The sequence below is a fragment of the Caenorhabditis briggsae genome (genome assembly GCF_000004555.2).
Source record: "Caenorhabditis briggsae complete genome, chrIII, whole genome shotgun sequence".
NCBI lineage: Eukaryota > Metazoa > Nematoda > Chromadorea > Rhabditida > Rhabditidae > Caenorhabditis > Caenorhabditis briggsae.
This window is the reverse complement of record NC_013490.2, coordinates 6,444,735-6,471,300: the sequence shown is the minus strand read 5'-3', so window position 1 is coordinate 6,471,300 and position 26,566 is coordinate 6,444,735. Positions and strand designations below refer to the sequence as shown.

The following is a 26,566-nucleotide window of genomic DNA, read 5'->3' as shown; positions in this document are numbered from 1 at the left end:
AGGCCGTCCATCGTCCCTCCTCGCCGAAAAGCACAATATGAAACGAGGAGGGCGAAAGAAACCACGGATGTCTCTGCGTCTAGCACCACAATAAACTAATTCAAGAATCTCTCGCCTTCTTTCTCTCTTCCTACCAGGCCGATACTAAAGCCCCCTCGTCTCTTTCCCGGCAAACGAATGAATGTTGTGAGTGTGTCTCTTCTCTCGTTTCACTCTCCACCAATGAAAAGAGAAGCTTTTGCACCGACCATCCTCTAGGTCCCACAACGAATATCTGCTGAACAAAATAGCCCCCACCTGCGGTGTCTTTAGTCCCTTATCGACCTTTTTCGCTTCCGAATCTATCGCTTCCCCGCCGTCCTCCACCATCTGCCGTATCTTGTCGTATCGGTCATTACTCATTGTCAATTTGATGACCATATTTGGTTTGAGTCTCTCCTTATTTGCCTTCGAATATCCTCCCGTTTTGTATATGTGTAGTTATGTATGCGAAATTATCAAACAGATTCAATTTAGGTTTTCGTAGTTGCGATCAAAATATAGATTTTATAAATTCTTCTGTCAGAAAAAAGGCCTTCTAGAAGGCGAATTGAAAACTAAATTTAAGATTTTATTTGAAAACAAATCAGAATATAGTGAACCCTGCCGAATTCTTTTTGCTTGAAAAAGTTGAAAGAAAAAATGCGAGAAAACAAAATCGCCAGAAATTTTGAAGCAACAGTACTTCAGTTCCAGTCGAAACCCATTTGCAATTTTTCGATATGTGGCTTCGCCCACCGTATTCGCACATTCGAGAAATTCTTTTTTTTCAACAATTTCCACCTTTTTGTTGATTTTCCATGTGAATACCGCAAATAATTTAATGATTTTGCTTTTCGCAATTAGAACTGCTGCTGAATTCTATAATTCATTCAATTTAGTTCAATGTCGTTCTATTGAAACTGTCAACTGAACATTCGCACTGCGCGCCACGTGTTTTCCACCATATAGTGATCGAGACCAATCGAAGTTCCCCATAGGCAATGTGCGAAAAATTTTTTCGAAAAATAAATAGCTGTAGTTTCATGACTGAAATGAAATGTATTCAATGTATAAACTCATTCTTCTCTTATTTTAGCTGTTCTTCGAAACTAATCTATGAACCCTTGGTTTTTCTGTGTCAAATCAATCCAATCAAACAAAACACGCAGCTCTTTCCCTCTGCCTTGTTTCACATTGAGCAGTTAAACCGAAACGGGTGATGAAATATCTTGAAATTTCGCAATGTCTATTTTTCCTCCTTTCTCTGTTTCTCTCGCAAACCACATGCTTTGTTCATTCTCTCGGTTTTATCGATTAACCCAGTTTTGCAGGTTCCATACCGAGCAGCCGGGTAATTAGCAGAATAGGAGCATCGAACAATTCCGAAGAGATATCCATAATCTTAAAAAATGGAGCCGCGGACAGATGGAGCAGAATGCGGTGTTCAGGTAACATATTTTATATTCATTTCTGTGATTCACATGTTTCTCATTTCAGGTGTTCTGTCGTATTCGACCTCTGAACAAGACAGAAGAGAAAAATGCGGACCGTTTTCTTCCCAAATTCCCTTCCGAGGACAGTATTTCACTGGGGGTGAGTAATACAAAGGGGCTGTAGAGGACAATTATGTCAACAGCGACGGGGGGAAGCATGGGGTGCAGGTGTGTCAATTCTCTCACATGACACAACATCCATCTATTCGAAAAGTACACAAACGGGACATCTGAGGATATATTGATTTTTCCAGGGTAAAGTATTCGTGTTCGATAAAGTGTTCAAGCCGAACACGACTCAAGAACAAGTCTACAAGGGAGCTGCCTATCACATTGTGCAGGATGTGCTCTCTGGATACAATGGAACCGTTTTTGCCTACGGACAAACATCTTCCGGAAAAACCCACACCATGGAGGTAAAAACTGAAATAAACAAATATAAATTTATTTTGGAGAAGATTTATCTAACAAAAACATGCATAGAGTTGTTTTTGTTTAACCTGAACTTATAATAATAATTTATTACGATGAAAAATCGTGAGAAATACAATGACATAAATATTATTGAGCATAGGAAAAGAATAGGCATTAAAATTAAGAAAAGAAAAAAAAGTTACACGTTTAAGAGCTAGAGAAAAGAGTTGACATAAAAAATGAAGAGACAAGTAGCCAGAAAGAAAAAAGTGGGACAAAAAATAAATAAGCCATGGGGAGACATAAATAAGGCCTAAATAAGACATGGATTGGCATTATGACCGATATTAAATGAAATGAGACATAGTTATGGGTATGAAAACTGAAAAAGATCTTCAATATCATTTGGGCTTTATTATTGCGCTAAGAGCACGATTTGTGAAGAAGTTCCCCTAATTTTGGTTCTATGTTTTGCCCAAATGAACCTCGTTTTAGTACGCGTTTTGTTATTTAAGTCTACCTTGAAAAACTTATTTGTTTCAATATCTACTTTCCCTGATAACATCTTACTTAGAAATTTGCGGTCCGTGCCAATGCGACGCGATTCTAAAAGAGTAATGCCGTATAGCTCATTGCGTTCTGATGCCGATTTATATTCTGAATCATCAGTTCTAATGAACCTTCCTAGATGTCTGCTGTAAAGTCTTCTGGTAAAGGCGTTTTGAACTGAATCGATAGCTTTAATGTCATTTTTCTTTCGTGAATTGGTTACGACTGCTGAATACTCTAGAATATGTCGAACAAACGTTTTATAAAGTAGTACATGCAGTCTAGTATTGTCGCTACTGTATCTATGAAAAATTTGTGACATTACGAATTTCGCTCGATTGTTGAATTTTCGCCAATGTTCGGAAAAGCTAAGCTGCGGGTCTATCATGAATCCGAGATCTCTAATGAGTGACTGTCTCTTAATTGACGCGCCTTCTATTATGAATCTTCTATTTAAAAACACCAAGTTCATGAAAACTAAAAGAGTAAAAGACATTAACAACAGGGAGTAATTGGCGATGGAAATCTGTCTGGAATCATTCCGCGAATTGTCGCTGACATTTTCAACCACATTTACAACATGGATGAAAACCTCCAATTCCACATCAAAGTGTCCTACTATGAGATTTACAATGAGAAGATTCGGGATTTGTTAGACCCCGAGAAGGTCAATCTATCTATTCACGAAGACAAAAATCGGGTACCTTATGTGAAAGGAGCAACTGAAAGATTTGTTGGTGGACCAGATGAAGTTCTGCAGGCGATCGAAGACGGAAAATCAAACAGAATGGTAGCAGTAACGAGTAAGAGAGGTTCACTGCTATTCTAATTTATTACCTCGAATTTCAGACATGAACGAGCACTCTTCCCGCTCTCACTCAGTATTCTTGATCACTGTAAAACAAGAACATCAGACAACAAAGAAACAGCTCACTGGAAAGCTGTATTTGGTTGATTTAGCTGGTTCTGAAAAAGTGAGCAAGACTGGTGCGCAGGGAGCTGTGTTGGAAGAAGCCAAGAACATCAACAAATCACTCACGGCACTCGGAATTGTTATTTCAGCTTTGGCTGAAGGAACGGTATGTTTTTTTGACAATTTTTATATGCTCGCTGCTAATGTATGTACTCTGAATAGAACTTGGAAATCCTGAACGTAACTTGGAAAAATACTGAGAAATCATTTGTAAGTGTGGTTTTCAGAAATCGCATGTTCCATATCGTGATTCAAAGTTGACTCGTATTCTTCAAGAATCTCTTGGAGGAAACTCTCGAACGACAGTTATCATCTGTGCTTCACCCTCACATTTCAACGAGGCTGAAACAAAATCGACACTTCTTTTCGGTCAACGTGCCAAAACAATCAAGAACGTTGTACAAATCAACGAAGAGCTCACTGCTGAAGAATGGAAGAGGCGGTACGAGAAGGAGAAGGAGAAAGTTACTCGACTATCTGCTCTGCTTCAAGCCGCAGCTTTAGAACTTTCACGATGGAGAGTTGGAGAATCAGTATCAGAAATGGAATGGGTCAATCTATCAGAGACTGCTCAAATGGCAGTTTCAGAAGTTTCCGGAGGATCTACTCCACTCATGGAACGATCTATCGCTCCAGCGCCACCAATGCTCACCTCTACAACTGGACCAATCACAGATGAAGAGAAAAAGAAGTACGAAGAAGAGCGTGTCAAACTCTACCAACAACTCGACGAGAAAGATGACGAGATTCAAAAAGTTTCTCAAGAGCTCGAGAAGCTCCGACAACAAGTTCTTCTTCAAGAAGAAGCCCTCGGAACAATGCGCGAGAACGAAGAGTTGATTCGTGAAGAGAACAACAGATTCCAAAAGGAGGCCGAAGATAAGCAGCAAGAAGGAAAGGAAATGATGACTGCTTTGGAAGAGATCGCAGTGAATTTGGATGTACGACAAGCGGAATGTGAGAAGCTGAAGCGCGAGTTGGAAGTGGTTCAGGAAGATAACCAGAGCTTAGAAGACCGTATGAATCAAGCAACATCCCTTCTGAATGCGCATCTCGACGAATGTGGTCCAAAGATTCGCCACTTCAAAGAAGGAATCTACAACGTCATTCGCGAATTCAATATCGCTGATATTTCCACTCAAAACGATCAACTCCCCGATCACGATCTTCTGAACCATGTCAGAATCGGAGTTTCCAAATTGTTCTCCGAATATTCAGCTGCAAAGGAAACCAGCACTGCCGCTGAACACGACGCAGAAGCCAAACTGGCTGCAGATGTCGCTCGAGTTGAGTCTGGTCAAGATGCAGGAAGAATGAAGCAACTGCTCGTAAAGGATCAAGCTGCTAAAGAGATTAAACCTCTTACTGATCGTGTAAATATGGAGTTGACAACCTTGAAGAATCTCAAGAAGGAGTTTATGCGAGTTCTTATTACTCGGTGTCAAGCCAATCAGGATATCGAGGGTGAGGACTCCCTGAGTGGACCAGCTCAAAAACAACGAATCCAATTCTTGGAGAACAACTTGGATAAACTGACCAAGGTCCATAAGCAGGTAAGTCTAGCTCACACATTAGAGAAACGGAGTTAGACACATCAATTTTCAGCTCGTTCGAGACAACGCTGACTTGCGAGTGGAACTTCCAAAGATGGAGGCTCGGCTTCGTGGACGTGAGGATCGCATCAAAATGCTAGAAACCGCTCTCCGTGATTCAAAGCAGCGCAGTCAGGCTGAGCGAAAGAAGTATCAGCAAGAAGTGGAGAGAATCAAGGAAGCCGTCCGGCAACGCAATATGCGACGAATGAATGCTCCACAAATTGTGAAGCCTATCCGTCCTGGACAGGTTTACACTTCACCATCAGCAGGAATGTCGCAGGGAGCTAATAATGGATCCAATGGTGTGTTTAACGGGCAGCAGCCATCACCAGCTCCACCTTTTAACAATCAGTTCCCATCAAAATGACAATTTCACAATTAATTGCTGAAATTTAGAATGCTCAGTTTATATTCTTTTTTTTTAATTTATTGAGGTCAACGAAATTTTAGTATGAGAAATTCGGTGTGATTGGGGTGTTTCTTTCTCCCTATCGTTTCATCAAGACCTAACAATCTGTTGTCTGTCCTTTCACTAAACAACGTTTTTCAGCGTGATTCCTTCCCGTCAACTCGTCAAAATCCGTCTTCTCTCGAAGTTCGATGAAATCGAAAATTATGTCTCGAGGATTAAAAAAATATATTGGCTTTTCTCTATGTCTCTCTCTCTCGCTTTGTGATATTTTCTCGAAGGGCTTTTTTCCACTATTAGTCTAGTAACTTATATGATTTATTTTATTGGCTTTCGGAAGTTTATTAAATATCTTGATTTGGTAGGATGTGTTATATATTCTACCATGTAATTGCTGCTTCTTTTTTTCTTCCATGTAGAATACAACCCAAATGATGTTTCTAAAACTAAAAGTATTTATATAGCTTCCTTTCCCAATTTATTGCCTATTTTTTCTAACTATTTCTTTCCGATTTTCTTGTTTCAGTTGTACTAATCTGTCACGAGGTTCTGTCTGGTTTACTCGTCTGTTCTTCTCCACGCTCCAGATTTTTCCTTGCATGCGTGTGAGTGTCTGTAAGTTGCTCGCTCCGCCCCCCTTTTTTCCAAAATCGCACAATTCGCTCCCACTTCCAGCACATCCCCCAACTGCGTAATTCTCTCTATTATTCGCTTTTTCCAATAAGTAATAATTTTTTCTATCTCGTTATCAAATAAACGATTTGCTGTTTCTTTGGATTTTGAATTAACAAGAATAACTAAAAGACAATGATATAACAAACTGCATGAGCTTAACTTGTTTTCGGTGAGAATCAAATAACCTGATTATTAGAACAACAAGGTTACTGTAATTAGATATTTATTAAAATATTTTGTTATCATTTTGGACCAATTAACTTTTTTTCAAAACATTCAATTTCGAATTAAAATAGATTGTATAAAGAATTTTCTCGGAATTTTCAGGAGACGGATATTGAAGTTTCGATTTAAACGGTTTCTCAAAACCAATGATTTTATATATTTTCTGTAAAACATAGTTCTAAACCTTTTGAATTGAATTTAGGTTAATAAATCCTCTTTTCGAAAATGGTCGCCTGGAGAGCCGCTGGACTTAACTATGTCCGTTATTCGCAAATCGCCGCTCAAGTCACTCGTCTCTGCACCAAGGTATGTGGGGGATTACTGTAGCTTTTCGTCTCGAAACGAAAAAAATTAGTTTCATAAAAAAATAAATTTCAGGGAGGAGCCGGAGCTAAGAAGGCGTCAGCCACTTTGAAGACAACCACTTGGGAAAATGGAAAGCAGCAGGCAGCAAAAAGCCAATAGATTCAGATGAATCGAATTAACAAGAATGAGTAGAATCCTTTAATTTTCGTTCGGTGCAATTTACTTCTTTCAAATCTCGCATTTTTTAATATCCAATGTGCAATAATAAATTGTTAGTTTTATTATTCGGAATCTCTTCAACATAAAAAAGTAATACCGTAAGACCTGTAATAGAAGGGCTCCCACAGTGTCAAGTTTGAGCTCAATTATCTCAATTCCTATGCAAGATATTAAAAGATATTAAAAATGTGTCAACTGATAAATTGTTTGTGATATTGTGACTAACAGTTTGTCATTTGACCACTTTTTGATATCTTTCACAAAAATCGAGATAATTGAGCTCAAACTTGACAGTGGGGGAGTTCTTCTATTACAGGTTTAACGGTATTTTCAAATCTCTGTTCGTTTGGAAAATAATTAATAGGTCACAAAGATTTTGGGCTCGCTGGGGTACGAAGCAATTAAGGGGTACAAAATACCTGAAAATTTTGATTTTTATACCCCCGAATAGTCAATTTTGTACCCCTAAACTGCTTTGTGCCACCTTGTACTCCCCAGTTGTTGTAACCTCCAAATTGTTTCTTTTCATTTGAATATTCTGGAAACTACATGAAATTTAAAATGTTCAAATGTAAATCTTAAAATGTGTTTTAATTGAACACTTAGAAAAGCGCCAATAACATGAAAAATCATGATCTGAATTCAATATGGAATTTTTTTGAAAACTCAATTTTGATACGTTAAAACCTGTAATAGAAGGACTCACTAACTTTTAAATTCGAGCAAGTTTATCTCGGTTCCTTTCAAAGATATAAATAAGTTGTCCACTGATAATTTGTTTATCAGTATATACGAAATGCGTTGTTAGTTGACACATTTTTGATATTTTGAACAGGAATTGAAATAGTTGAGCTCAAACTTGACAGAATGGGTCCCTCTATTACAGTGATTACGGTAGATAATTACAAAATTTCAGTCATTCATACTTCAATATTGAAAACCATTTCTGAATGGAGTATTACAGGTAGATTGTCAACTATTTACAAAAACATTTTTTCTAGTGTCAAATTTGAGCCAATCTACCTCATTACCTGTAAAAGATATCAAAAATATGTTCACTGATAAAAGACTTCTGATATTATGATAAACAGCTTATCAGTTCACAATTTTTTATATCTTTGACAGGAACTGGGAAAAATTGTCTCAAAGGAAAAAAATTGGGTGGCACTCTATTAGAGGTTTTATTGTAAAACCTGATGTATTTTTATTTTGTGAAACAAAAAAATAAAAAGCAGAAAGTTATTTATTCGAGTTGAGATCACTTTGCAGAAATAAAAGAAGCCGGAAGACGACGAACACCTTCTGCTTTAGAATTTGCCCATAGTTCACGAGCAGTCCGTCCATCACTATGAGTATGATAAAAGGCAAAATAATGGCATTTGGACATGGCATCCTTTTTGTCTTGATTCTGATACCAAATCACAATCGAAACAGTTTCATTTGATTTCACGAATCCAAGTGGTGGTTGAACACGGAAGATGTCTGCAGAAGTACAACGAACTTTGAATGAGACTGTTTCATTTGTTGGATTGAATAACTTCACAAATACTGACGACGGTTTTCTGTCTTCAGTGCACTTGAATTCAATCTGAAAGATTTTAGATTGGATAGATATGACATCAATTAGATGATGATCTCACTTTATTGGTATTTAGTGCTAATCTGAACGGAGGCTCTCCGGGTTTATTCATCAGCGACGTGGCTCCAGCATCCACGAAATTTGTATGAGCTTGAGGAGGAGCAACTGCGGCACCAAGACTTGTACCACCTGCCAAAACATTTTGAGAGTTTCTTTCAACCATCTTTGTTACTGTAATTGAGTTTTTATTTTTTTTTTGAATTTACTTAGCTGAGAGTCATACCTCCAAACTGCTATAAAACGAGCGGAAACAAGTCGAATTGTGAAAATGAACATGTCAATAAAAGCGACACTCACGTTGTGAAATCCTAGAATGTGGATGCTTGTAAATCAGGAGAAACTGATTTTAGTGATCCTGGATCTAAATACAGTTTTCCGAAGAATTGATTTTGAAAGAGGACTTCGAACAATTTTTTTGCATTGAAATGTTCGAAAAGATCTCAGGAAAATTAAACAAAAATCTGAAATCCCCAAAAATTGCCATTGAAAGTGTAAATTTTTGCTAAAACGGATGGCGAATAGGTACGAGGATTTGAATTCCCGCCCAGTGAGATCCCCGCCCGCCCTGAACCGTGGCCTGATTTCCTAATTGCGCGGGAACTCAAATCCCTTTCGCCCCCTTTTTAAACGAAACGTTCACTTTCAACGACGTTTTTCCGTGGATTTTAGATCAAAAAATTTTGCCAATAATATTAGATTGAACAGAAAAAGTTTCTTCCTTTTTCACAGGGCTGTTTTTGAGGCTCGATTTCTGGTTCTAGAAAAGGTGTAGCGGGTCAAACTTTTTTTGTTAGAGAGCTGTGTTCAGTGTCTATTAGATTGTAGATTGGTTAGTTTTCATCTCACTCAGTGTCGAAGGAATGACTATTCTTTTGGCCATTATCCGACTGCACATAAGCTACGTGATTTTTATTTGATATTCAAATACCTGCTATTCGCAAAAATGATGAATGTATATAATCCATTTCAAACTATTCGTAAAATGTCAAAGGCATTGTACGTTAGTCAACCAAGTATTGAGAACGGATCGAAGCGTGTTGGCGAAGTCAAAAATGGGTGGATTCGCACCCCGTGTCTTGAAGGACTATGATATGGATCTCTATGTGGACATGAGCCTGTTTCTCCTATCATTTCTTCACATGTTCAGTTGGGTGGATGATCTGATTAGTGTAAATGAAAAGTTGTTAAGTTACTCTATCAATGTGCGGAAGGTCAGTTGATTAACAAAGAACAGCTAGCTCTGGACATCTCTAAATTTTACGTGAAAAGTGGGAAGCATTGTGTTTGATGGTCTGTTAAGGGAATGGAGACGGGGAACTTTTAATTTAATTTTATTTATTTATTTCAACGAATGGAGACGGGGAACTTTTAAATGAAGATATCATTATAATTGCCGTCTCGTATTGTTCCTAATTAGAAAAACTAAGTTTGGCAGTCGAAGCAAAAAAAGGAGAAAACCCCAAAGTTCATATTCAGCGCGACAATGCGAGATCGCCCGTGATTAGAGGGAGCAGCTAAAAATTCATGTCGCTTGGCTGAATTATTTTTTTACATTCATCGTATTCTCTGGATCTTGCCCTTTTAGATAAATGGTTGTTTGGGACTCTTTAGCGCCATCGTGATAGGGAGGACTTCAATTGAAAAGATGACACCAAAAAGGTGTTGACCCACTTATTCAATCGCCGCTCTCCTCGTTCTGGTCCCATGGAATTAAGAAATTACCGGAGCGTTGGCAGACAACTATCGATGCTTATGGACGTAACTTTTATTTATCTCGCCTTCTCCCCTTCTAGAAAAATTTGACCAAAAAGGTTACCAAAAAAGGAAGAAACTTTCTGTTCAACCTAATACTAAAGGGTGGATCATAATTACCCGCATAAACGAAAACGGGTATATTTTTAGACATAAGAATGTTAAAAGCACGAAAATTGGCAGAAATATAATTTTACGTTCGATTCAAAGTTACTGAAATTTTCAAAGCGACTGCTCAAGTCTAGGTATTGTTATGCTTATTCAAAGATAAGAGGCGTAATGTTTCTTGCACGTCGCTGCAATTTTCATGAAATGAAGCAATTTTGACAAGCGATAGCTCAGCTCAAAGTTGATCAAATCTATTGAAATTCGGCCAGTTTATTGATCAACTATATGAATTGTTGTATACTAAATTTGAGCCCAGCGCAACGCTTCATTCATACGTTGTGGTAGTGCGAACTTTTGTGCGGGTAAATATGAGCCACCCTGTAGGAAAACACATAATTTTTGAAAAAATTTGATACAATAGAAATTTTAGGTCCTACTTCCCTTTTGATTTGACATTCAAGACTCAATTTTTTCTTGTCCTCGGACACTTAAACTCAAAATCTGTGAACCTGATCTCTGACGACTCAAAAACTGATAAGACATTTTTCTAGTTTCAGAATTTAAATTTCTCACGGAAGTGTACGGAAACGGGTGGCAATATTTAATGAAAACTTTGATGCATTGATCACCAAACTTGGACCTTTTTCTATTTGGCTGAAAATCTTTCAACATGAGTGAACAAATAATGCTTTATTTAGTATTCCAAGCACCAAACATACATTTTATATAAAGATTTGAACATTTCGAAACACAAGTCCAATTTAATTGCATTCGTTTTCAGCAATCACCATAGCAAGTATAAAATTACCAAGTGATAAAACTGCAGCCGCACAACTGAGCCATGCCGAATACCCTAACTGAAAATTTCAATTTTTCAATGTTTTTTCTTTCCTATATCTTGCACTATACTCGGCTGTTGCCCGCAACTTTTGGGCTGGATTAAAGCGGCTTCTGAGCTGCGTCATGGCGGATGTCGCTTTAGTTTTCTGTAGAAGCCGCCCAGCGACCGCCCAAAAGACGCCAAACCTACGCGCAAGTTACGCGTCGCTCACACGAAATCGGACCGTAGGCTCTAAAAAAATCTGAAAATTCTGTCAAAATCAATTTGGTAAATAGGATTTATTTTTAAAAAATCCAATAGCGGACAGAAGAAAAAAAAATAATGAAGCGAACAACAAAAAAGAAAAAAAACCAATGATTGTGTGTTAGATGAAAGTTGAATCATGATGTGAAGTCGTCACTTGTAGTCTTCACTAGGCAGTAGTAGTCACTTTGGCGCTCTGAAAAAATGCAAAAGTAATTGTATTGATTATATTGTTGCTTACAATCCAATGAGATCTGCCGGCTCAAAGTCGTCTGGATTTTTGTTTTCAGCACGACACTTTTCTCTGAATATTTTGACGTCTTTCCATGATAGATGGTTTTCACAGGTTTTTCGGTTCTGAATTTGAAGTCATTTTATAAGCAAAGCAGCAGTCAAAACAAACCTTACAACTCTCCAGTGAACCGGTACGAATATCAAGATGATAATCTCGAATGTAGTTCCTAAAAACAAGTCTGTTGAGTCACAAGCTTTTGAAAAATTGACTCCCATCAAAATGAGAGCAATAACAGTGAAAATGACAATCGTGCCAGAATTGTTTGTCATTAATTTGAACCATTTGCGGACACTTCGAGAGTATCCGTTTCGGTATACAACAAAACTGAAATTCGTATTACAAAACTAACAATAATTTAAAAACCTACACTGTATAAAGGTAGATTAAAAATGTGAATGCAAATTGAAGAAATGAGAAATACATAAAAATAGTGGCTGCGAGAAACCATGCTTCTGCATATTAAAAAAGTTATAATAGTGAGACGAAGTGAAAATAAAAGTCAAACATGGTTAATGTGAGTGATTCCTCCATCAAATCCAAATGAATCCACAGCCCAGTAAGATGTAAACACTCCAACTGTATTCAAAACAAAACCAATATAAATGAAGACTCCGAGAATCAATAGGTTTCGATCTACCATTTTGAGAACGATGTGTACTGAGTGATAAATTTCTAGGAGTTTCTTATCAGTTCAGGAAAGTGTGGGAAGAATGAAAAGATGACAAAGCAACCTATGAATCATTTTGTTTTGGGTGGGGTTTTTGAAAAATGGATGTTAATTTTTTTAGGGACTCATCTGATGCCATTGTAGCACTTCGGTCTATTTGAGGAAGCTTTAGGACCACTAGAATTGACAATTGGAAGAAACCTTTAAGACACATTCTCTGAGGGAATTGAGATCGAGTCAACAGACGATGGCAATGGAAAAAATCAAAATGGTCGTAGGTGTCTGATATTGTATATGGTGGGTATAGGGGCTACTTTAAGACTTTTGACTATGGTACCCATAGGCCACGTCCCCTTCTGGGCGCGATGACATACCGTAACCCTGAAAATTATTTTTGTTCAAAATATTGATATCAACTCAAATGTTTCGAATTTCAGTTTCTGGTACATTTTTTTTCGAAGTACCAAAAAATCGGGAATAATTACTTCCAGGTCCATTTTCAGTGATAAACTAAGCGTTGCAAAAAAGCACGAAGACGATGAGAACGAATCTTGAAACTTTGCCAGAAAAATACTCATAACAAATACTACATCTGGTATGAATTTCATCAAAATTGGAGGTGGTCGATTTCGGGCGAATTTTCGTTGCTCCCCCACATGGTGTTTTTGCACTTTTTGGACTAAAACTCATTTTGTGCTCGAGATATGCAAACTCAAACAAACATTTTTTTGTGTGAATTTTTACGCTGGTTTTGAATCTGATATTACCTTGTTTACACTAATTTGAAATTTTTCACGACGACCGATTTTCAGTGATTTTTTTCGAAGTCGGATGAAAAATCAAACTTTTCAGCTGAAAGGAAACAAGTTAGAATTTTGGTCTTAACACAAAAAATGTTTGAAATAGCAAAATTAATTCATTCCAAGTCAAACCTAATCATTATTTCCATTTTCATTTTTTGTCCAAAGTTGGTTTCGAAAATAACCCTTTTAAGGGCATCGGATTTTTTTATGACTTTATGGTATTATAGTGTAAGTAGGTCCAAATTATCGAATTATCAAGGTTTGGTTCAGTAAACACAGGCAGATTTTTGAGAAATTTCCAAAAAAGTGAAAAAAAAATTCAAGAAAGTGAAATTTTCTCTGCTTCAGGGTTACTGTAGAAAATTGGTCCCATCACAAAAAATGATCAAAAATGTACCAGAAACTGAAATTTGAAACATTTGAGTTGATATCAATTTTTGAACAAAAATAATTTTTCAGGGTTACGGTATGTCATCGCGCCCAGAAGGGGGCGTGGCCTATGGGTACCATGGTCAAAAGTCTTAAAGTAGCACCTATACCCACCACATACAATATCAGACTCCTACGATCATTTTGATTTTTTCCATTGTCATGGTGTTTTCGAGTTTCTCACAATCAGAGATTGTGTCTTAACACTTTTTTCCCCTTCAGCATAAAAAATTGCATTTAAGTACCGTGTTTTCTCTAATAGAAGCAAATTAAAACCCTTAATTTCCAGACGAATTGTCAGGATTCCTGTAAAAGAGAAAAAATTTCGTCTACCAATAAAATATCAGAGATATATAAAAATTCAGAAACATCAGACAATTTGAAGTTTCTCTGAACATTCCAAAAGTGCAGAAGCTGAATTAAATCAGGAAGTAACACTTTGACATAATTTATTTCGTTATTCCAATGTTCTCCTTCTTTCTTTCCTTCTTACCTTTTTCTTATTTTTCTTGCTTTCTTTTCGTTTTTCTTCCCTTTCTTTGTCTAGAAATCCCTCAAAAGTGAAAAGTCGATAAATGCAATTCTACCGTATCTTTTAAAGGCGCACACCTGATATTGTACCCCACACTTCGCAACGAGCGGACCTCCCAGTACGAAAACTGCGACCACCCTGTGTGCAAAGACTAAACGCTGATGGAGTTTTGATTTTTAATTGAATTTCATTCTATGGCACTGTTTTAAAAAAGAAATTCTTTATTTTCAGCTAAAAAATGCCCAAAGGTGGGGCCACATCGTTGATTCCAGTGTCGGCTGGCCTTCGGACTGATCTCGATACATTTCTAAAATCTTTTCTCCAATTGAAAACTATCAGGTATTTTTTTTTTCTTGAAAGAATTGTCTATATAATTACTTGAATTTCCAGATTCACTGATTATAAGAAGCTATTTGAACATTTGAGAATGATCAATTTATACAATGGACGCAGTGAGAGTGCAGAGATTATTGAGGTTTGTGGCTCTCTTCCTTAAAATACAAAAATTGCAGTTTTCTTTCAAAATTTATGTTAAAATAAAAATATTTCTAGGTTACTGTAGTTGTCGTTTCTCTTCCACAGTTACATTTTTTCGTACCAGAATAATATTGATCGAGTTTCTTTCAGTTTAATGAACAGCTTCTGATCCATTGCTTGCCGTATATAGAAGAGAAAGTTTGCCCAGGAATTCCAAGAAGTTTAGAAGAACGTTTATTCGGCCTCTACTCTCTCTACACATTCTTCTACACCCAACCAGTGGATCACGTCGTCAAGATTCGTATCGATCCAGATACCTGTTTGAGTTTCCGTAAACTCACTGATCTGGTATTGAGAGAAAACATACTGGAAGCTTACATGATTTGTCTAAAACTTCACGAAGACAAAGCGTTCAGACACGTTGCGTTCATTCAAACGGTATGCGTTTTCTAATTGAAACTTCAAGAAATAGAGTTAAAATTTCAGTTTGATCCATCGCTTTTCAAACGGTTCGGTGCCGCAGATCAAGACAACGAACATCTTGTTTACACCAATCATCTTAACCCATATTCTAGAATCAAAGCTCTCACAGAGTCAGATTTGTTCCAGAAGCTTCGTATTATCAGTCAAGAATATAATCGGCTGAAAATAGAGGCTGGATTGAATTTTGGGAATCAAAGCCCCAATCTCGATTTTTAGTATTTCATTTAAACTTGCTGTAATATTTCTGTTCTATTTTTTGAATTGTTTGAAATTCTATTTTTATTATGTGTCATCCCAATTTATAAAGTTTAATGCAAAATCACAATTATTTCTTTTGTTGTATTGTATTCTTCGTTGGAATTTCTACAGAATCCTCTTCAGCGTCATTCAAATTCAGATAATCATCATCTAATCGACATCTCTGCAGTGCTAATTTGATAGAAAATCCACAAATTACAACACAAAGTCCAGCGGAAATTAAACTTGATTTGGCAGAGTATCCTAACTGAAAGAAAAAATTTAAATCACAAAAAATGTGGTTTCCGGTTATACATAATTTTCAACGCTTGGACGTTGCAAAACATTTTCTCGTTTCACTTCCCCTGTGAATATATAAAAAGCAATGCTTGTGATACCAGATGCCAAAATGGTTCCAAGAGAAATACCAAATAACAGTCTACGAGTTCTGACAAGTGTATAGTTTTTCCGAATTTGATTTCTGAAATTTATTTAAACTTAAATTAGTACAGTAATCCCTGTAGATTAGAAAGTTTTCCTGATTGTCTATTTTGAAGCAATTTTTCAAAATTAGACGGAGGGGACCTAGCTACGTCCGCTTGGCTCAGTGGGTAGTGGCGTCGCATTTTCAATACCCGTACTACAAGTTCAACTCCCCGAGAGGCTCTTTTAAAACAATTACGAGAAAATTAATTGTTTTATGCCTCTTTGATTATATCAAGTAAATAATAGTCAGTTTTAATAGTTTTCATGGTAACCGAGATACCGTAAATACTCTAATGCCACAGAAACCGTCAACTTTGAGCCCATATATCTCGATTCCTGTGAAAGATTTCTGTGAAATTCTTCTTTTCTGTGAAAGATATTGAAGATTTCTGTGAAAGATATTGAAAACAAGTCAACTGACAGAATGTTTTTCATATTATTAAAAATATTTTGTCACTTAATAACTTGTTGATATCTTTTGCAGGGATTCAGATATAGGGGATCAAAGTTGAAATCTATCAGAGTGTTAAATTGGATCAAAGTTGGGCTCTTTTCTAGTTTAGAGGTCCAAAATTTGAAAAAAAACAGATGTTGGGATAATGCGACAGCATTTGTACAGTGTGAGATACTTAGTTGTAAGTTTTGAGGCTTCATATGATAACAAGTGTTCAACTGTGATTGTTCCTAATAATTTTGGGTTCATTTCTTTTTTTCTTATGTTGTTGAAGCAAAAAATATGAGGAAAATTCTTTTGAAACAGCAAAGTTATTTGAGACCTCTAGTCTTTTTTTCTGACCTCTATTATATTTTGGAACCTCTAAACTAGAAAAGAATCCAATGTTGGTGGTTAAGGGTTCATTCTATTCCAGGTTTTCGGTATCCTTACACAATCAAACAGTAGCTCAGAATCACAACCAACAGTAGTGCCAACGATACATACATCATTATGCAAACCATATTATCAGGACGGATTCCATCCTGAAAAAAATTCGTTCAAAATCTCGAAGCAAAAATATCTCAGCTGTAGAAAAACACTTACGAAAAATCTGATAAAGTAAAGTTCCCCATGTTCATCATACCATCCATGTAGGATCTGCAATTGGAGTATTTATAAGGAATTTAGAATGAAAAATACCGTTGAATAGAGATCTAGGGTATGACGGCAACCTCCCACCAAATCTTTTACAAAAGACTCTGATTCAATCCAGCAATCGGAAAATAGTCCATATGTATGAAAAAGAAAACAGAGGGAGATAAGAACTCCCAGAGTTTTAATTTCTCTGTCAATCAAGATTTTTGGGTATAATATTCTCTCAATGTTCAGTTTTGAAAGATAGGGAAGTATATATTTTGTTTACGACATTCCATTTATCATACCCGCCTTCCATTGGCCGGATACGAGGCGACAAAAAAAAGGTCAGCTGGCGCTACAATTTACCCTATCAGAAGGAAAGGAATTTCGTCAGAACGTTGTAACGTGTTTGTTCTAAGAATGATCATTCAGGTGATCGAATGAAACAGGAAGCTGACACGAGTCATTTTTTCCGATCGGAAGATGTTTATGACCATTTATGTGATCTTATTACAGTCGAATTTATCAAACTACAACAAATACAAAATGATCAATCTTTGATAGCAATATGCAAAGGCTATCCAGATATTCCCACACACAACGAAGCTTCTGAAAAATGGAAAAGTTGAAATTCTGAAATATCGAAAGCCCAAAAAATTTCAAATTCTATACATCTGAAAATCTGAAAATCTGAACTTCTGAAAATCTGAAGTTCTTTCTTAGAACGAAAATCATAATCATAGAATTTCGAAAGCCTGAAAAAAAAAAGAAAATCTGAAACTTTGGAAGCATAAAAAATTTGAAATCCTGAAAATCTAAAAATCTAAAAATCTAAAAATAATGAAAGTTCGAAAGCCTAAAAACCTAAAATTCTGAAAATTTTGATATTTTGAACTGATTTATGAAATGCTGGAGTTCTGAAAATCTGAAAATCTAAAGCACTGAAAAAAAGTGTATCCCTAAAAAACTAGATCCCCTACAGAAAAAATAATACCAGAGCAAATATTTCGATAACTTTTTGATTTCCAAAAAGTTTCATAGTCGAAAAAGTTTCATATTCAAGAAGTAATAAAAATCCATTTTTCATTGTTTGAACAATACTAAAACAAAAGCGAAATTATGACTGTTTGTGCATATAAAACATAGTTTTTAGAGGTGTCCCCACTCACTCGTAAACAGTTAGACAAATATCAAAAATTGTTGAATATTTAAGACGACCAATAGATTGTATAAAATTTAGTTTCAAAGCCAAAAACGATGATTAAAAAAAGCCACATCGCAATTCTTGTTCTTGGCATAATTCTTCTTATAACTTTCGCTCTGAACACCGTTGGAATCTTCACACCCTCATGGGTCGTTAGCAATCAGCTAATTAATGACAAATCGAAGACGTTTGGATTAGTTCCATATAGATCCGACATAAAAATTCCATATGTATCCGAGATTAAGGTACTAAATCTCATATAGTGTTGAAGAGAGACTTTTGAATTTCAGACAAGTTTTCCATGGTTTGGCGTGTCGTGTGTTCTGATGTACTTGACATTTGCACTGTTCATCTTCATGATTGCTCTTTATGGACTTATCAGGTAATCACTCAGCGTCATCCATGTGTTATATCTAATATTTCAGTTTCGTCACAATCAAGGAAGGCCTCTCTCCGAAACTTCGAATTCTGATTGACCCATTTTCCGCTTGTTCTTTGATAGTTTTCTTATTCACTCTCATTTCTATACTCCAGATTTCAACAAATCTCGCAGCAATCGAAAATAGCCTGAAAGTTGTTTATGGTAACAAGGAAGTTTTGAAGTTAGATCTCGGTTATTCTGCATATTTATCTCTGTCGTCCTCAATTCTTCTGATCATTACCGTAACCGCATTTCACTGTGCGTCGTATAAAGTGACATTGTGGTCATGAATTTTGATATCCAATGAAATTTTCTTAATTTTAACATCTGTTATTTTGAAGACATTATGAAGACACAACAATTCCACTCGAGCCATATTGTCAGAAATTCCAGAAATGAGTACAATATTTTGAAAAAGAATTAAAAAGCTACAGTAATCTTCCGATTTCAAAAACTACAGTAATCCATGAAATCCAAATTCAATTTTGTTATGTTTTTTCGAGGCATTGTAGTTTTTGATATTTATTAGCTTTTTAAACGAATTTTTATTCAATGTTTCATTTTTTTTTTCCAACGAATTCATACTTTTTTATTGGTTGAGGAAAATTCTGTTCAAAAGACGAATGGTAACAAAACATCTATTTAGTTAGAAAAAGCAGACAAACAGTTCAATTTAGAGAAAGCATAATTATCAGTAGATAATGTCTCTTTTGTTATTATTGTTCACTTCAATCAGCCTCTTCATCATTCTGGCGACCAGACTCTCAAGTTCAGTTGTACTGGTGACATCTCTCTTGAAGAGCGTCTTTGAGCTGTTGAACATGCTCGAAAATTTTGCCAACACAGCCGAAATGGTTCCTATAAGGCTCCGAAACTTGAATTTGTACAAAGTTTTAATGCTGGTACATTATTCTGACCTCTGTGGGTTTTCTAGTTTTGTACCTTTCTTTTATTTTGGGACCTCTAATTTTTCCCTTTATTTTTTTCGAAACCTTTGTTGTTTTTTGACACCTTTAAACTAGAAAAGAGCCAATTTTTCCTAATTCCTTTGCTAATTTCTATCTGATAACTTCATGACAATAAAACTTTTACAACTAGAAAAGGAAGTTATATCACAAGCTCTCTCTAAACAAAACAAATTCCAGAATGATTGACCGAATCTCGCTCACCGCTGATTTGTCATATACATATCTCTGCAAGGACATAAGCAGATCATTCTGACCAAATATTTTCTCACAAAATATGCTCCAACATCCTGATAATCCGTACTTGATGTGATTTTTGAGCCTCGACGTCATGTGGTCACAATTTTTTTTGTTTTTCTGACGTCTAGTCATAAATATAAAGTCTGCTCACTCACCAGACAAATTTTCTTGTTAGAAGACAAAAAATTATATGGTGTTATTTTTTTTCGGTTTCTTGGAAAATTTCAGTTTGAATTTTTGAAAAATTAACTGCTCAAAAACCACAAAGACTTTGTATGTAGATCACATATTTAGATCAGGATTAAGAACCACATTTTCCCAGACTCTCTCAAAATCTTTCTGTTTCACTCTCCGACAATTAATTATATTATATTTCCTTCCAGTGACATTTTTATGAATCAGAACGAAAAAAAAGCTCTATTGAGCTTACTACTTTAAAATTCTCATTGATTCTGACTTCGTTCGTGGGAAATTATTTTGTTTCTTGAAAAAGAATATATGCTTTTCGTTAAAGGAGGGGGGAAAACAGGTGATTTTTCAGAATTTTTTGTAGTTAGGGTATGCATTCTGCGGTATACAAATTCAAAATGAACACCATTTTTTTTCGAAAATGTGGTCCTTGCTCCACCTCCCGTCATCCGTATTTTTCTAATTTTTCATTCCTTCTTCCGGATTCCTTTTTCTGGATTTTCAAAATTTTTATTCTGCTCTGCTCCGCGTACAGCTACTACGCTTCTTTGTTTGGCTTTGGTCGCCAGCTTAGCGTGGCTCAGCCGGTAGCAGCGGTGCAACTTCAATAATTGTCCCACAAGTTCAACTCCTCGATAGGCATTTATGACAGAAATTCTGAGATAATCAATTTTTTTAATATCCCACTCCCTTTAAGTTGTTTCTTGTGTTCAAAATTTTGCCGCCTTATTTGAAAAAAATAACGTAAAGCCTGTAATGAATGGCTCCTAGCTTTGAGCCAACTTTTCTCGATTCTTGTCAAAGATATAACAAAGTTGTCAAGTGACAAATAGTTCATCAGAAAATTACAAACATTTTATCAGTAGACGTATTTTTGATATCTTTTAGAGGAAATGAGATAATTGAGCTCTAACTTGACAGTGTGGGGGCCCTTCTATTACAGGCTTTTAGGTATTTTTTTCAATTTTTAAAGAATTACAGAAAACATTCAAATGAATACAAATCCAATGAATTTCCTTCAATTGGAAAAGAAAACGGAAAATTGTCAAATTTGCAATCGAGCATCAAACTCCTTCAACTATGGGGTGACACTAATTGTTAAAAAAATAATTTTAAATTTATTTTTTAAGGTTTACTGCTGCAATGCTTGCAAAATGTTTTTCCGTCGAGTCACCACATTCAAAAGTTCTTTGATCAATGTGAAAATGGAGATAATTGCTATAAAAATCCAGACGAAATCGCAAACTACGATTGCAGAATTTGTCGTTTTCAACAATGTCTTCGGGCTGAAATGATTCAGAAGCTGGATAAACTGGAACTTTCCGATACTATAGAAAATCTTTGTCGAATGGAAATGGAAAAATGGAACTTATTTGTAAACTTCCGAGCACCGGATAACATAACTTTTGAGGATGTCACTGATTCTACAGAAACTCAATTCACTAAAAAATCTCCGATTACTAAGAACACTTATCACGACTGGGAGTTTATAAACCATGTTGTAACAATTGACTTTATCAAGAAGCTCGATTTTGTGAAACTTCTGACGTCATCTGATTCCAAAGTGTTTCTCAAGTCATGTTATTTGAATGTTTGCATTGTTGCACTGGCTGTACAATCATATCTCTCAAAATTGGATAATATCACATACCCAGAAGGTTGCCCCGTTTTCCCAGATGAAATGAATATTACCACAAGCAAGTGTCCAAAAGTGGAGAACAGAATCAAATGCAGAGTTATTGGAAAATTGCGAGAACTCAATATCACTAAAGAGGAATTCCTACTTCTCAATATAATATTTATTTGTAATCCAGGTATGAAAATATGGCCAAAAAAATTGATTTTCAACAAATTCAAATTTTCCAGATGTCCCAAACATGTCGGAAACGGGTCGTTTACTTTTGAATTGTTATCAACGAATGTATGGTTCTCTCCTTTTGAAATACTGTCAAGTCACCTATCAGAAGCATGCTCCCACTCGTTACACAGATCTTCTATCCATATGTAACGTCATCTCAAAAACTCGGCAAGATATTAATTCTGTGGCTATATTATTCCAAATCTATCAGCCCGCAATGGAATGGAAACAAATGATAAGAGGAGCGATAGATTATCATTCCAAGTGAACACATATTGTCTGTTTCATTTCAACTCACTACCGTAAAACCTGTTATAGGAGGGCCCCTCACACTGTCAATTTTGAGCTAATTCATCTCAGTTTCTTGGAAAGATATTAAAAATCTGTCAGTTGGCAATTTTTTATTATTTTTGACAGAAACCCAGATTACTCGGTTCAAAGTAAAAAGGGGCCCTTCTATTACAGGTTTTGCGGTATTTTCCAGTAGCATTTTGAAAATATCTCCTTTGTTCATTTGAATCTCGAGTGTTTAACTGGTTTTTGAAAAACAATTATCTCTCTTTTATTCTATCGGTCTCTCAACATTCTTACTCTATCTTTTCTCTGTGATTTCTTCAATTTTTCGATATAAATTCTGATAAAACTTTATTGAGTAAACTGTAATCACTCAGATATTGGTTTCTGATTCTTAGCAAAAAATAAAACACTCTTTTTCAAATTATTGAATTTATCTTTTGATGATACAAGAATTGAAAGCAAATGAAAAGAGAAAACGAGGAAAAATTATAACTTACAGAAAAAAAGAAGAAAAAGCAAAAGACAAAAAAACACTTGGAAATAGACCAAGGATGTTCAGAATGACCTTTCCGGAATTTTTCGGAATGTCCAAAGTTCAGATTTTGAAACTTCCGGATTTTCGGAGTCTCGAAATTTTCCGATTTTTTAAAATTCAAATTCAATGCAAGTAAAACTTTTTCGCGACATACCGTAGTCCAAAAATCTCTAAATTTAAAAAATAGCTTAAAACCTGTCGATGCTTGGTCTGTTTGTTCATCTGAAGACGTTCCCGTTTCTAGAATACGCTCCTTGGATTCTAAGGTCCAATTCGGATTGTGGGTAATTAATGGCTTGATACACTCGTAAATTTCATCGATAAGAAGCATCCAGTTGACCCACAGTTGACTTGGAGCCAATTCACAAAAATCCGATACAGCCATTGCACACAAATTGATAATTTTAGGAGCCTTGATAATTTTTGGAGTCATTTGGGTTCTCCTGGTTTATTGTAGCATCTATGGATATCTTGAACTACTACGATTCCTTCTTTGAAGGGGGACTTTGACCGAAAATTTTTATACCATTGAATTGGAGCAAAATCTGAAACTGCAACCTCCAACCAAATTTTCCAAAAAACAAACTCATAATTTCTGAATGTAATATTCTCTAAGTTCAATTTTGAAAGATAGGGAAGTATATATTTTTTACGACGATCCACTTATGATACCAGCCTCTCACTGACCGAGGCGACAAAAAGGTCAGCTGGCGTACAAGATACCCTATCAGAAGGAAAGGAATTTTGTCAGAACGTTGTAACGTGTTTGTTCTAAGAATGATCATTCAGGTGATCGAATGAAACAGGAAGCTGACACGAGACATTTTTTCCGATCGGAAGATGTTTATGACCATTTGTGTGATCTTATTACAGTCGAATTTATCAAACTACAACAAATACAAAATGATCAATCTGTGATAGCAATATGAAGCGAAGACAATCCAGATATTCCTAAACATAGTGCAGTCCGTGCCACACATAACCAAACTGAAATGTTTAATATTAAATTAGGACCATAATCAAATCCACAATCGTTTAAAGGAGACCAGACCTGAAAATTTTCAAAATTCTAGTTTTTTGATATATGACATATTACAGTCAGAAAATAACAAGGGACACCAAACCATAACTCCTTGTTGCTGTACAAGCAAGAATGCGGCCGTTCTTAGAAGCGGCGCCAACTCCTCGTTTCATAATCGTTTTTGCGGCAGCAGACGACAAGCGCCTTGTGGTGTAGTGGGGGCGCGCTTGGCTATCAGTCGCGCATCGCGGGTTCGATTCCCATCAGTTCGTTTTTGTTTTTCTTTCTGTTTTCATGCGGCGACATCATAGAATGACCGAATAACAAGAAAAAGTAGGGAATAATTGCCAAACAGTGAAGAAATCTAGTGTATTCTAAAAAAAAAATAAATGCTCGTCAAGTAGCGCGCATTGGGTCGCAATCGCACGATTTTCCGTCAGAATACATGATCTCGCTCCAAGAAAACTCCGTAGACTTTCGTGTCTGGCCTCCTTTAAAACAGTTCCAGAAAAAATGAAACATTCCAGACAGATTTTCAGTCTATTTTTGCTTTTTTTTAAATATTAAGCCAATTTCATTTTAAAATGCACCATCCAAAAACCATTTTTAAGCCGAATTTAATTCTAACATGGGCTCAAACAGACCAAAAAAGACAGCATCCAAGTCGAAAATAGTTGAAACAAGACTTCTTGAACTAAAATATATAGATTGACATATCAAAGAAGGACAATTCAAAAAATCGCTTCAAAAAGCTAAAAATCGCATTTCTCGTCGCTTTTTGAAAACTTCTGGAAGGTTCTCAAATCTTTTTCTAAAATCCCTCCAAAACTGGAAACTCCGAAAAATTACAGAGGTTTTTGCAATTTTTCTTCGAATTTGAGCAAAATTTTTAGACCCTTTTAGGGTTTTCAGCTATTTTCAAAGATTATTTTTTGACTTTTCCGATTTCTTGTCTGATATTTGATGGAACGGTATTCGTAAAGATTACTGTATGTTACTGTAGAAAACGATTTTCCATTGTATGCTGTATTTTTGCTTCCAACTGTCATTTTGGCGTGATTGTGTTTGCTAAAAAACTACGGAAAAATTCGTTATCTACAGTAACCTACAGTAATCTTCCCATCAAATTTCAGACAGAAAATTTGAAAAATCGAAAAAGAATCTTCGAAAATAGCTGAAAAACCTAAAACGGTCTAAAAATTTTGCTCAAAATCGAAGAAAAAATCAATTTTTCTCTGTAGAAAAATTCCAAAAACCCCTCTGATTTTTCGGTGTTTTAAGTTTCGGCGGGAATTTGAAAAAATCAAAATTAGGTTCCAAAACTCTTTTTGGCACTCTTTGATGATGATTTAAAGCTTCAAAATGAAAAGTTGTACAAAATCATCAAATATCAACTTTAAAAACTCCAAGATGAACAATCCAAAGATAAAGATTATATTCGGATTACTGTAATTTTTGGGGCCTCAAGAATCGAAGGAACGTCTTCTGGAAAAACTTCTTCAGATGAGCCAACGGACCAAGCATCGAGAGGTTTCAATGAAGATTTCAAGAGTACAGACTGTCTTCTTCTGGATGTTAATTTTCTCATTTCTGTCTATTTCCAGGTGCCATTTTCTCATTTTTCTCTTTTTTTTTCTGCAATTATTTAATAAATTGTCTTGTTTTCTCTTTTCATGCCTATTCGCTTCTTGTCTTAATACTCTTTTCGAAGATAGAATTAATGATTAAAAAATTGTATTGCTTGCCAGGGATCAGAAGTGCTTACCAACCAAATTTATTCTTGAAGGCATTTCAAACATTTCAAGAAAGTGAAAAAAAAGGATAAACAAGGAAAAGAAAGAGGAAAGAGATAAACGAAAGATACTGTAAGACCTGTAATAGAAAGGCCCCACATAGCCAAGTTTGAGCTCAATTATCTCAATTCCTATGCGAGATATCGAAAATGTCTAACTAATAAAATGTTTTTAATTTAATGATAAGCAATTTATCAGTTGACAGCTTTTTTATATCTCTGACAGAAACCGCGATAAATTGGCTCAAAGTTCAAAGTTAGGGGCCCGTCTATGTACAACCGGTTTTTGACCAAAATATTTTTTAGAAAAAATCAAGGTTCGTGTGCAAAGAGTCTTTGAACGGTAAGTTGGGCATTTTAGTTTTACAAAAAAAGAAATGGGTTTGAATCTCTTCGTGTGCTTTTTTGACTGAATGATAAAGGGAAAACAAATCAGTGAGCCGAGATGGAGCATTCTGTTGATAATTGAGAAATGAATATTGTAGGAGACAAGATGTGTAGATCTTCTGATATGTGTTGAGTATCTTTCTTCCAGATAGAGAAAGATTCGGATGAGCTGAAAATAGGTACTTAAAAAACTATATTATTCTGGCCCAAAAAATTTGGTATCTGTCTCACAATACCAAATGAATTCCAGCTCTTTTGTCTTCCTACTGATCATACCAATATATGACCGGAGTGATCAACTCTGACGCAAACGCTGTTTCCGGATGTAGTTTGATCAAGTGGGCTCCTCATAAAATATAGTGAATAGAAATAATCAGAAGCAGAATTTATATCCCGATGGGATCATTGGATTCTATCAGTCTCAAAATTTCCTTCTACCCATGATGACGCCACTTGAAATGTGTCTTATTTGTCAGCGACCAGCTAATTCATTACAGTATCGGAGTGAGTTAAATTTCCCATTTTTTCAGCATCAGAATACAATTCCAGGTTGTTTCGGGCGTTCGCGGGCCGCCCGGGAAAAGCCAGTAGATAGCCTGTAACTTCGGTCATAGACAAGATGCAGTTTTCCAAATAGTAGCATTTTGTAGCCCTCGTCGAGTTCTATCATATCAAATTTGGGTGGTCCAAAGATATTGACTTTGAGAGAAACTA

The 26,566-nt window shown here is 35.9% G+C and overlaps 9 protein-coding genes across 9 annotated transcripts in view; 3 read left to right on the top strand and 6 right to left on the bottom strand.

The window, feature by feature from the left end:
• Window positions 1-144: 144 nt before the first annotated feature.
• On the bottom strand, window positions 145-1,066 carry CBG25983 (the record flags this gene model as incomplete). Its single annotated transcript, XM_045243899.1, has 2 exons — window positions 145-438; window positions 968-1,066. The coding sequence occupies 2 exons, from the start codon at window positions 1,064-1,066 to the stop codon at window positions 145-147; spliced, it is 393 nt and encodes a 130-aa protein (XP_045100072.1).
• A 364-nt stretch (window positions 1,067-1,430) lies between these two features.
• On the top strand, window positions 1,431-5,412 carry Cbr-unc-116 (the record flags this gene model as incomplete). Its single annotated transcript, XM_045243898.1, has 7 exons — window positions 1,431-1,493; window positions 1,519-1,614; window positions 1,769-1,930; window positions 2,983-3,280; window positions 3,327-3,556; window positions 3,678-5,003; window positions 5,056-5,412. 7 exons carry the CDS (start codon window positions 1,431-1,433, stop codon window positions 5,410-5,412), a joined length of 2,532 nt encoding a protein of 843 aa, XP_045096401.1.
• A 2,725-nt stretch (window positions 5,413-8,137) lies between these two features.
• On the bottom strand, window positions 8,138-8,681 carry CBG18166 (the record flags this gene model as incomplete). Its single annotated transcript, XM_002642150.1, has 2 exons — window positions 8,138-8,467; window positions 8,520-8,681. The coding sequence occupies 2 exons, from the start codon at window positions 8,679-8,681 to the stop codon at window positions 8,138-8,140; spliced, it is 492 nt and encodes a 163-aa protein (XP_002642196.1).
• Window positions 8,682-11,139: 2,458 nt separating this feature from the next.
• On the bottom strand, window positions 11,140-12,180 carry CBG25984 (the record flags this gene model as incomplete). Its single annotated transcript, XM_045243897.1, has 3 exons — window positions 11,140-11,235; window positions 11,871-12,081; window positions 12,125-12,180. The coding sequence occupies 3 exons, from the start codon at window positions 12,178-12,180 to the stop codon at window positions 11,140-11,142; spliced, it is 363 nt and encodes a 120-aa protein (XP_045100073.1).
• Window positions 12,181-14,426: 2,246 nt separating this feature from the next.
• On the top strand, window positions 14,427-15,364 carry CBG18169 (the record flags this gene model as incomplete). The annotated part of the gene is made up of 4 exons (XM_002642151.1): window positions 14,427-14,527; window positions 14,579-14,663; window positions 14,816-15,103; window positions 15,152-15,364. The coding sequence occupies 4 exons, from the start codon at window positions 14,427-14,429 to the stop codon at window positions 15,362-15,364; spliced, it is 687 nt and encodes a 228-aa protein (XP_002642197.1).
• Window positions 15,365-15,473: 109 nt separating this feature from the next.
• Window positions 15,474-17,371, bottom strand: CBG25985 (the record flags this gene model as incomplete). The annotated part of the gene is made up of 6 exons (XM_045243896.1): window positions 15,474-15,653; window positions 15,701-15,866; window positions 16,758-16,849; window positions 16,911-16,964; window positions 17,058-17,151; window positions 17,310-17,371. 6 exons carry the CDS (start codon window positions 17,369-17,371, stop codon window positions 15,474-15,476), a joined length of 648 nt encoding a protein of 215 aa, XP_045100074.1.
• A 1,077-nt stretch (window positions 17,372-18,448) lies between these two features.
• Window positions 18,449-22,088, top strand: CBG18170 (the record flags this gene model as incomplete). The annotated part of the gene is made up of 4 exons (XM_002642152.1): window positions 18,449-18,529; window positions 18,682-18,826; window positions 21,093-21,776; window positions 21,829-22,088. 4 exons carry the CDS (start codon window positions 18,449-18,451, stop codon window positions 22,086-22,088), a joined length of 1,170 nt encoding a protein of 389 aa, XP_002642198.1.
• On the bottom strand, window positions 19,260-19,316 carry CBG25986 (the record flags this gene model as incomplete). Its single annotated transcript, XM_045243895.1, has 1 exon — window positions 19,260-19,316. One exon carries the CDS (start codon window positions 19,314-19,316, stop codon window positions 19,260-19,262), a length of 57 nt encoding a protein of 18 aa, XP_045100075.1.
• A 3,679-nt stretch (window positions 22,089-25,767) lies between the features above and the next one.
• The window catches only part of CBG18172, a gene marked incomplete at both ends in the record, with an annotated part of 2,173 nt that continues 1,374 nt past the window's right edge, over window positions 25,768-26,566 (bottom strand). The window contains one exon of the mRNA XM_045243894.1: window positions 25,768-26,034. Coding sequence (XP_045096402.1) covers window positions 25,768-26,034 — 267 coding nt within the window. The remainder of the gene's footprint in view (window positions 26,035-26,566) is intronic.